The sequence below is a fragment of the Vulpes lagopus genome, chromosome 2, assembly GCF_018345385.1.
Source record: "Vulpes lagopus strain Blue_001 chromosome 2, ASM1834538v1, whole genome shotgun sequence".
NCBI classification, from domain to species: domain Eukaryota; kingdom Metazoa; phylum Chordata; class Mammalia; order Carnivora; family Canidae; genus Vulpes; species Vulpes lagopus.
Window position 1 is genome coordinate 75,114,488 of NC_054825.1, and position 10,778 is coordinate 75,125,265.

The 10,778-nt window shown below is 39.5% G+C and overlaps 1 protein-coding gene across 6 annotated transcripts in view; it reads left to right on the plus strand.

Annotated features, from left to right (window-relative positions):
- The window catches only part of FSIP1 (fibrous sheath interacting protein 1), a 338,650-nt gene extending 329,954 nt beyond the window's left edge, over positions 1 to 8,696 (plus strand). For all 6 annotated transcript variants that reach the window (XM_041735787.1, XM_041735796.1, XM_041735805.1 and 3 more), the window contains one exon: positions 8,346 to 8,696. In XM_041735787.1, the coding sequence (XP_041591721.1) occupies positions 8,346 to 8,392 (47 nt within the window). In that variant the 3' untranslated portion in view covers positions 8,393 to 8,696. The remainder of the gene's footprint in view (positions 1 to 8,345) is intronic.
- The last annotated feature ends 2,082 nt before the right edge of the window (positions 8,697 to 10,778 follow it).

Genomic DNA, 10,778 nt, shown 5'->3' on the forward strand with positions numbered 1-10,778 from the left:
TTCTTGTGACTTGATGGAAAGCAGCTGTGTAGCTTATCTATCACTTCATAGAAGATGCCTTTGAAAGCACCAGGAGTCCCTAATGTGTAACAACGCTTGTGAGTGTGGTGGACTAAGATGGCATAGAGTGAATATGGGAGCTAGATTTTGTTTTCTGTTTATTGCATAACAAACTATAAGGAACAGGTTCTACAATCTCGTTTTGAGTGCATGTTAGCATACCTGAGGTTGGAGTTTCTAATTTTACTAACCTCGGTGTTTACGATGAAAATCCTTGGCTAATCAATTTTATTCTGAATACTAAATTGTAATTATGTGCTTTCTCCGAAAGTGAACACTAAAACGGAATGCCAAGCCAGCTTTCTTGGCAAAAAGCCCTTCACAAATGTAACTTTAATGAGGAGTTGCAGTGTGTTCAGCCGTTACATTATATTTAGGTCTTTCTTAGGAAGCAGATACATGTGAATGTGATTCAGAGTAGATTTCTGTAGACAGGAATGAACTAAGAAAGACCAGTTATTTTCTCTTTCAATAGAAAATATTATTGGTACATACTTTTCTTTTTCTTGATGAATTGAGGTCTGTTACAAGTATGAAAATACTTTTAAAAGGCAGAGTCAGATAAAACTTCAAAAAGAGGACCCAGCTGAATGATATTGAGGGCTGTTCTAAATTGTGGCATTGGAAAAGAAGGATCTGCCTCACAGCTGTATTAAAGTTTGTGCTTTAGGCTTAGTGGTAACTACTGATATTTGACTTTCTGGATACAAGGTCCAGTAAATTTAGGGGCTCAGTTGGTTAAGCGTCTGCCTTCAGCTCAGGTCGTGATCTCAGGGTCCTGGGATGGAGCCCTGCATAGGCACCCTGCCCAGTAGGGAGTCTTTTTCTCCCTCTCCCTTTGCCCCTCCCTCTGCTCATGCACTCAAGCTCTCTCAAATAAAACCTTAAAAAAAAAAAAAAAAACTCCAAGGTCCAGTAAATTCAGTGTTGTACTCACTCACTTTTGGGGCTATAGGGGATTGGTAAATACTGTCTTCTCTTCCCCACCCAGATCAGAACCCATGTAAAGATAGATGGATTCTGACGAATGCAGAACAAGTAGGTTGGCTTCATTGCTGATGAAACGTAGGGCGTTGTGAACTGTGTAGGCAGTAACATGGTCTTCTCAATACTCGGTCCTCCAGGTGAACTGATACACCCAGTCACTGGCAGAGGTTTAAAGCTTTAGGCCTCACCTGTGGAGACCCATCCATGTAGAACCAATAGCATGGAGGAATGGAGGAGCCATGAAATAGCCTTGGTGGGGAGGGGCAGTGTGCTGACTCCCATGAAGGAAGGGGCTAAGCTGAGCATGCCATTTCTTCCCTCAAACTCACTGACCAGCTTTCTTTGGCACTGCTTCACCTGGGAGATAGCCCTGAGTATACCGGCTTTTTAGGGAGAAAGGCCTTCAGGTCTGTGGTTAGTCTAGTATTTAATCAAGTTATCCTGTGTTGGATTGCTTTCCAGAGAATCCAAACAAAAAGGCGTCCTACGCATGTATGGTATTCTTTTTCCCCCACTTAGCATTTGAACTACTTATCAAGAGACATTCATAGAGTAAAGAGGAAAATATGAATAACAAAAGCAATAATAATAGGGCAAAAGGGGACACCAAGTCAGTCCTGTAGTAAAGAAAGGGGTCAGACTATACTAATTCTTCAGGGGCAAAGTGGAATTTCCCATAAGACCTGTATAATAGATAGTGCTTTAAAAAATTTCTGTATCGAATGAGTCAGTTAAGTTTGTTTTAAAAATAACAACCCTAAATGAAAACTAGGGCTGCTAACTTTCTTGGTTGGCTCAGGAGTGTCCTGGTTTTTACCACCGAGTGTTTCTTGTCCTTGGAAACCCTTGGTCTCTGGCAAACTGGGATGATTGGTCACTGTTAATGGAAACTAAGAACAAAAAAGCCAAAGGGCGAATTAATTACCTAAAGCTTGCAGTAGTCTGGGTAAGTAGCAGGAGCCTGGAACTAGAGGAGCAGAGGGATGTTGGGTGTGCCCACTCACCAGCATTATCTGGTCTAGTGGTTGGGAGCATGGGCTTTGGCTGAGCCAGATCTGGCTTTGAATCCTTTGCTATTAGCAATGATCTGAGGCAAGTTACTTCATCTCTGTCCTCCTCACCTTGGTTTCCTTATTGGTAAGATAAGATGGTTTTATTACTTCAATAAGGATCAAATGATATAAAAATGATTATGTCTGTGACTGGGCGTGGTTGGCTTACATGGGGGCAGTAGTCCCTCCTTATCTGCTATTTCAGCCACCTGTGTTCTGCAGCCTTCCAGAAGCAGGTGATTCTCCTTTTGACTTGTCAGGAGGTTAACAGTAGGCTAACACTATGTCACAATGCCTATGTCCTTCACCTTCATCCCCTCATGTAAGCGTTTTATCCCCTCACATCATCACAATGAGAAGTGTGAGTGTAGTACAAGACATTTTGAGAGAGACCAGGTTCACATAACTTTTATTACAGTAAATTATAATTGTTCTATTTTTTTTAGTATTTTGAATCTTTTACTGGATGCAATTTATATATATTATATATAACAATATATAAAACTTTTGGGGCCTAATTTATAAAAATTAAACTTTGCCATAAGTATGCATGTATGGGGGGATCCCTGGGTGGCGCAGCGGTTTGGCGCCTGCCTTTGGCCCAGGGCGCGATCCTGGAGACCCGGGATCGAATCCCACCTCAGGCTCCCGGTGCATGGAGCCTGCTTCTCCCTCTGCCTATGTCTCTGCCTCTCTCTTTCTCTCTCTCTCTGTGTGACTATCATAAATAAATTAAAAAAAAAAAGAAATAAAATTTAAAAAGTATGCATGTATGGGAAAAATCATAGTATATATGGGGTTTGGTATTCTCCATGGTCTCAGGCATCCACTGAGGGTCTTGGAACATATTCCTTTATGGATGAGAGTGACTACTGTATTTAAGGTTAATCAGGAAATTTTCCATAAAAGCCTGGACTTCTGACTTTTCTGACAAATCAGCAGGTTCTTCCATCAGTGAGGAGAGCTGAGTAGCAGACATTCCCTTTGGAAGGGGCAGGTACCTCCGGGAGGACACAACCCCTGTCTGTTCCTCTCTCCTTCATGTGCCTGGCTCTTTGGAGCCATAAGATTTCCATCCCATGTTATAAGCCTTTGCTGCTTTGAGTGTGGCCCAAACACCAGCAGCTTGTTAGAAAACCTACTGACTCAGAGTTTGCACTTTAATAAAATCCCCCCAATGACACTTACTATGAAGTTTGAGAAGCACTGTTACAAACCACAGAGTGTTATTCCTAACCAGAGAGAGCATCAGGATCATCTGGGGAGTTTTCTGCTTGTTTTTTCTTTATACCTGTGTCTAAGGCCCTAGCCTGGCTTACTGAAATTAGAATCCCTGGTGTGGAGCATTCAGTCTGTCAGATTAATACAAGCTACAAGATTTTGTTATACATATTTGAGAAGTACGGATTTCAGTATAGATGTAAGAAAGCTAACTATGTTATTCCATTGGGGTCCTCAGATGGAACAAGTTGTACCAACAATGACCACTGTATAATCTCAAAATACTTCAATTTGAGATGCTACCCACCAAAACTTTATTTGCTTGTAACTTTTTCCTTATTTATTTTTAAATTTTAATTCCAGTAGAGTTTACACTGTTAAATTAGGTTCAGGTGTACAATACAGTGATTCACCATTGACTGTAACTTGAGGTGGTTGTAGGTGGATTAGCTTTTGTGAAGGACGTTGCAGTTTTGAAGGGCTGTGTGTTAGTATAGGTCCTTCCTCGGACCACTTGAATAGTTTCAAAGGCACTAGATTGTTTTGAGAATGTTTTCTTTGTTGTAATATAGACTTCCTGGTTTGTAGTGGAGCGCTGAGATTCTAAAATAGTAACACTATTAGCTACCTTTTCTTTCTTTCTTTTTTCCATTAAAAAATATGTTGGCTTGCTCTTAGGGAAATACTTAACTCGTCATTGCTTTAATGGAGTTCTGTGTCCTTCTGTGTGTGCCTTCAGGCTTCCTAGTTGTTATTTGTTAAATTACTTTTTCAAGGTGACTCATTGCTTTTCAGATGCTCCTTGTAACTAAACCCCTCTCCAAATTTATTTGATCAAAATATCAGAGCTGCTATATGAGAAATTTCCAGTGTTCATTACCTCTTGATATAAAACTTTAGTATATAGTATGTTGATATTCAATGAACTTATCTTTTCAAGTTACTCTCAGCTAATTTTCTTCCATTTTGATTTGAGGTGGACTTTTCATGTAAATATGTGCCACTGATGGCACTACTTAAAAAAATACTACTTTATCATTTTGTTTAGTAGTGTGGACAATAGCATGTTGGGGAGTTTTGGTATTGCAATGCATTATACTTTTATCAGTTAATATGAACTTATGATTCTATTGCTTCATTCAAATTGGGTAAAATGAGAAAGATCATAACTGTAGACTAGATTTATGGACCAGCAATACTGGGATCTTGTTGGAAATGTAGGGTCCTAGGCCCTGCTCCAGACCTACTGTATCAGAGTCTGCGTTTTAGCAAGATACCCCAACAAGTGATTTGTACACTTGTTAAAGAGTGAGAAGCTCTGGACTAGATGGTTTGCTAGTCCCTTTACTCCAGGATTATCTATATGGTGGTGGTGAAAATAATGTCAGAAAGTATCTTCTTTTTCTATCTGCTCAGTCTTTCTTAAATTCCATTGTAATGATGATACTACCTTCTCCAGGTGATCTTCTCTCTCTAAACATCCCTCCTGTCCTGCGGTAACCTTCCCCTTAGTCACTGAGAGCAAGCATGCCCCAGCTTGAGTTCTCTACTCTTTCATGGTCGATATTTTATTTGGAGATGCACATACCTGGCATAGGATCATCTATGCTTTGTGTGCTCTTGATTTTCAGAACTCTCTACTTGGCATTGCCTCAGATCTGTCTGGCATTTTAAGCTATACAGAGTCCATCCCTTAGGCAATACTTCTTACCTTTGGCAACATGTTAGAATCACTTGATGAGGGGTGCCCAGGTGGTGGCTTAGTGGTTGAGCATCTGCCTTTGGCTCAGGTCATCGAGTCCCACTTTGGGCTCCTTGTAGGGAGGCTGCTTCTCTCTCTGCCTTTGTCTCTGCCCCTCTCTCTTTCTCTGTGTCTCACATGAATAAATAAATAAAATCTTAAAAAAAGAATCACTTGATGAGATTTAAAGCTAATGCCTTGGTTCCATCCCAGATGAATCTATTTCTAGGGGTTGGCTCTGGACATCAGTGTTCTTTCATTAAGGACATTGTTCTAGGATATAAGGAATAGGACTCTGAATTGTTTCATTGTCTGTTGAGGAAGGCAGGCATTTAAGCAGATAATCACAGCAGGGGCGAGACAAGTATAGTAAGAGCTTCGGGACGAAATCTATGGCAATAGTACAGAGGGAATGATGAACCCTGGGGAGATAGGGAAGTGACATTTGAGTCAAGCCTCCGAGGATGTTGGTCATTTACTGGTTGGGCAAGAAGGGCAACACTCCAGATGGAAGAAATAGTACTTGGGAAGGCCTGGGCCACGGTCTTATCATTCCTCATCTCAGGTGTGGAATATTGAGGTCCACTGCTCATCTATCTCACCTTCCTCCCTGCTTAACGTTTCTCGTCTGTGTGTAGACAATATCACTCCATTTCTCACTTTACTCTCTGAAACTCCAAATTATTTGTCCTTAATTATTAGCTTGATTTGTAAAAATAGCATTATTGACACATATTTTATCTACCTGTATTCATTTCCTATGGTTGCCACAACAAATGATCACAACAGAAATTTAGTATCTTCAAGTTCTGGAGGCCCGAAGTCTGAAATCAGAGTCGGAAAGGAAATACTCTGCCTGGAGACTCTAGGGAAAAATGCCCCCTTGCTTCTTCCAGTGTCTCAGACTATTGATGTTCTTTGGCTTTCTTGCTTTGTGGCCACATCACGCCAATCTCTGCTTCTGTTTTCATATTGCCTTTTTCTCTGTGTTTGTGTCTAATCTGCCTCTGCTTTGCTCTGGTAAGGACATTTGTTCCTGAACATATGGCCCACCTGGATTAATCCAGGATCATCTTATTTCAAGAGCCTTAACTGTTACATCTGCGAAGACCCTTTCCCCAAGTAAGGTAGCTGTCATAGGTTCCAGGGATTAGAATGTGGACATAACATTTTTTGGCCACCATTCAACAGTCCTTTACAATTCAATGGTTTTTATAGTCACAGAATTGTGCTTCCATCACCACTATCAATTTTACAACATTTTCCTCACCCCCCAAAACAAACGTTATACCCGCTCCCCATATTCCCCTAACACCCCCAGTGCTAGGCAACCACTAATCTACTTTCTGTCTCCATGCCTTTGCATTTGCCTCATTTGGACATTTCATATAAATGGAATCATAACAACATGTGGCCTTTTGCATCTGGCTTCTTACACTTAGCAAAATGTTTTCAAGTTTCATCCATGTTGTAGGAGGTATCTGTATTCTTTTTTTCTCTTTTAATCTTAACCTCATTTTATTTTAAGTTGAAAGTTAAAGTTTTTATTTATTTTTTATTTTTTAATTTTTTAAATTGGAGTTCGATTTGCCAACATATAGCATAATACCCAGTGCTCATCCCAAGTGCCCCCTTCAGTGCCCATCACCCAGTCACCCCAACCTCCCGCCTACTTCCCCTTCACTACCCCTTGTTCATTTCCCAGAATTAGGTGTGTCTCATGTTTTGTCATCCTCACTGATATTTTCACTCATTTTCTCTCCTTTCCCTTTATTCCTTTTCACTAATTTTTATATTCCCCAAATGAATGGGAACATATAATGTTTGTCCTTTTCCAATTGACTTATTTCACTCAGCATAATGCCCTCCAGGTCCCTCCACATCGAGGCAAATGGTGGGTATTTGTCGTTTCTAATGGCTGAGTAATATTCCATTGTATCCATAGACCACAGCTTCTTTATGCATTCATCTTTCGATGGACACCGAGGCTCTTTCCACAGTTTGGCAAAAGACATGAACAGAAATCTCACAGAGGAAGACATAGACATGGCCAACAAGCACATGAGAAAATGCTCCGCATCACTGGCCATCAGGGAAATACAAATCAAAACCACAATGAGATCCCACCTCACACCAGTGAGAATGGGGAAATTCACAAGGCAGGAAACCACAAATGTTGGAGAGGATGCGGAGAAAAGGGAACCCTCTTGCACTGTTGGTGGGAATGTGAACTGGTGCAGCCACTCTGGAAAACTGTGTGGAGGTTCCTCAAAGAGTTAAAAATAGACCTGCCCTATGACCCAGCAATTGCACTGCTGGGGATTTACCCCAAAGATACAGATGCAGTGAAATGCTGGGACACCTGCACCCCGATGTTTCTAGCAGCAATGTCCACAATAGCCAAACTGTGGAAGGAGCCTTGGTGTCCATCGAAAGATGAGTGGATAAAGAAGATGTGGTCTATGTATTCTTTTTTTATGTTGAATGATAATGTCTTGTATGGCTGTACCAAGTTTTCTTTATCCACTAACCAGTTGGATGGACATTTGGGTTGTTTCTACTTTTTAGCTGTTATGTGTAATGCTGCTCTGAAAACTGGCCTACGGATTTTTGTGTGGATGTGTTTTCATTCTCTGTGGTGTACACACAGGAGTAGAGTTACTGGTAACTATGGTAACTTTTTGAGGACCTGCTAGACTGTTTTCCAAAGTGGCTGCACCATTTTACATTTCCACCAGTGGTGTATGAGGGTGTCAGTTTTTCTGGTGTCTGGCTTTAATTTTATTGTGTTCTTTTTGTTCGTTCTGTTATCACTTCTGGCTTTGCTGATAACCTTCTCACTAAGGTTGGGAGAATATTTCCATTTCATTTCTGCTAGTGTCACATTTCTTTTTTCTCACACTGAAGAAATAGAAAATGATCAATTCTTGTCCACCCTGAATGTCACATTTACTTTTGGTTTCAGCCTGCTTCCCAGAAATAGTGCAAAGCAAGCAACAATAACACAGGTTGATGTCATCTCCAAATCCATAACTATTTTAGCTCTCAAAACCTAGCAAGTTCTTTCTTGGCTGTAAGCTAAATGAAGGCGGGTCCCTTCTCTTTTGTTTTTTTCTTGTGAACTTTGTATACAGCCCGTGGTGAGTGTCCAACAAATATTAAATGAGAACAGCTATTGTCTCATGTGTAAAATGACTTACTGTTCTGTAGGTTGAATAATTTTTCTTAATTATGCATACATTTCTGATTGCTTTACAACTTTGGTTATTGTTTTCAATGTGCAGATGAACAGGAGACTGAAGATGTGATGGAAGAATGGAAAGAATCTTAAAGATTTGCTGGGTGTGCTTTTAAGAAAGTTGGTAAATTAAATTACATTTTTTTTGAATCCTTATATTCAGTGACTGCATTTATGGAGACCACTGGTCAAATACTGACTTTAATATTTGGATTCTCTTCCTGGATTATATTTCTTTAATATTTTTGAGACTTGGGGTACAATTGGTCAATGGCTTTCTCCATTGAAATTCCTGGTAAAATTGTGTGACATTGCTAATCTTGTAACATCAGGGATACATTACAGAAATCACCATTTTATGTATGTGTGTGCTATGTTAAAATTAGTTGAAGTGCTATTATGGCTTTGTATTTGATTTTATGTGTTACAACGTCATTGGGACTCCAGATTTAATCACTGAATTCTTATTTGGGCTCTGATGTTCTAGCTTTCCTCCTCTCTAATGCCTGGTAAGTACAACTTGCCATAGGAAAAAAAAATTTTCTCAACAAAGCAATGTTAGCATAGGCTTTGCTTTCTTATTAGCAATGATACTTTGCTTAAACAGGAGTTTGAATTACTTGATTTTTTTTATTATCAGTTATCATCTTTCAGAATGCAGCAAATATATCATCCTGTTGGAGAGAGTATATATACATCAGAATTTTGAGCAGAGGTTCAATGCTTCACTTTGACTGAACCAGTTTAATCACATTCACATCTCTGACACAAATTCTGTGGCCAGAGGCCACTATGATGATTGGTGTAGTCAAGGAGTCATGCTTACTTTCCTAGATGGGAGTTGGGTCAATCTCCCTGGAATAGCATGTAGAAACTAGGGACAATAGTAAAAAGTAAGCGGTTGCAAGGAGTGCTTAGGAGGAAGCAAACATATATCTACTGCAGTTACTAACCTCCTGCTGTCTCCCAATGAGAATACTATGGTGAACCCTCTAATTTTAAATAGCATGAAGGCTGGAGGGGATAAATAATAAATAATTATTAAAATATTAAATAATTTGTTGCTGCTCCTCCACATTAGACTTACAGATGTCATAGAGACAACCACCTTCTAGTTAATAATTTAATATACAACTAGTATGAAAGAACCATATAAAGAAGTCTTCTAAATCTTCTTTTTGGTCATGCTTATGCTACACTGGTAATAGATATACGAATACCCTTAAATACATGGTCATTAATCAAAATGCCATAAATACCATAAAGAGGGGGCAAAGGGAAGATACTGATATTTTTTTCCAGAGTGCCCTGAAACTTAGAATGCAGCAAATAAAGATTGGCTATTTAAGAAAATTTCTATTTTAAAAGTTTTGTCGAGTTCCAAGTAAGTCATTGGATTCACAAGAAAATTTTATATCAGCACTTTTTTTTTTCCCCAATGAATTGGTGGCTAGAGCTAGAAGTCCAATTTATTTCTGATGAAAAAGAAATGAGCTGGCTATTGTTCTGCCTTTAATGAAGTTTGGAGTGATAGGAATGTAGATGATTATTTTTTGCTTACATGTTTTCATCTACTGATAGTGGATGATGTTAATGATCGCTTATATCACATTTCCTTGACTTTAAAAAGTGAATTTTTTACTATTTTCAGAGGAATCAACAGGCAATTTCTTTTTTGAGCCTCCCCTTTCAGTTTACATTAAAGTAATTGTGGTTCATGTTGATGTCCACGTGTGACTGTAACTTATCTTGATGCTAAGAATTTTGTTGTGTGGGTACTGGCAGAAATTAAAGTCATGCTTTTAGACTCTCCTAGGAGTGACATGTGCATTATAAGGTTTGAGTCAGGGGAGAGGTGACCTGGGTGGGAACTTGGAACGATGACAGAGAGGAGCCAATTTTGGCCCATCACCCTTTTCGAGAAGGTCAGCTTTCTAAACTTGTGTGCTTCTGGTATATGAGTGTGTGTGTGTGTGTGTGGTGGGGGGATCGTTGTGTAAGTGTGTGTGGAGGGGGGTTGGAGATGAGAGCTTATGGCTTTATAATGTGTTTCTGCAAACGGTATTTGGGGTATAGTGAGCCTTTATGTTATAGGATTTTAAGAGAAGGGGAGGAAGACAGAATGATCTTGAGTAATGGATTTTGCCATTGAAAGAGGGGACACCATTTCACAGCAGGTCAATTGAAAGTTCCTCTAACAAGGATTGGTAAGTTATACATATAATTCAGACAAGATCCGGTGAATTCAGGGGTATAATATAACTCAACATGGAAGCTCCAGAGTTGTTGTTTTTTTTAACCCTGAAAGGGAGAGAAAGTGTTATTAAAAATCATTGTTTTTATTTTAAGATTTCCTGTAGACCTGAGTCTTTGCCCCAGAACAAGATAGAGAAGAAAAGTAGGAAAGAGTATCTTCAGGATCTTAAAATTTGAGATTTTTCTGCTAATCACTTCTCAAGAAACCTACTGGCACCAGCTT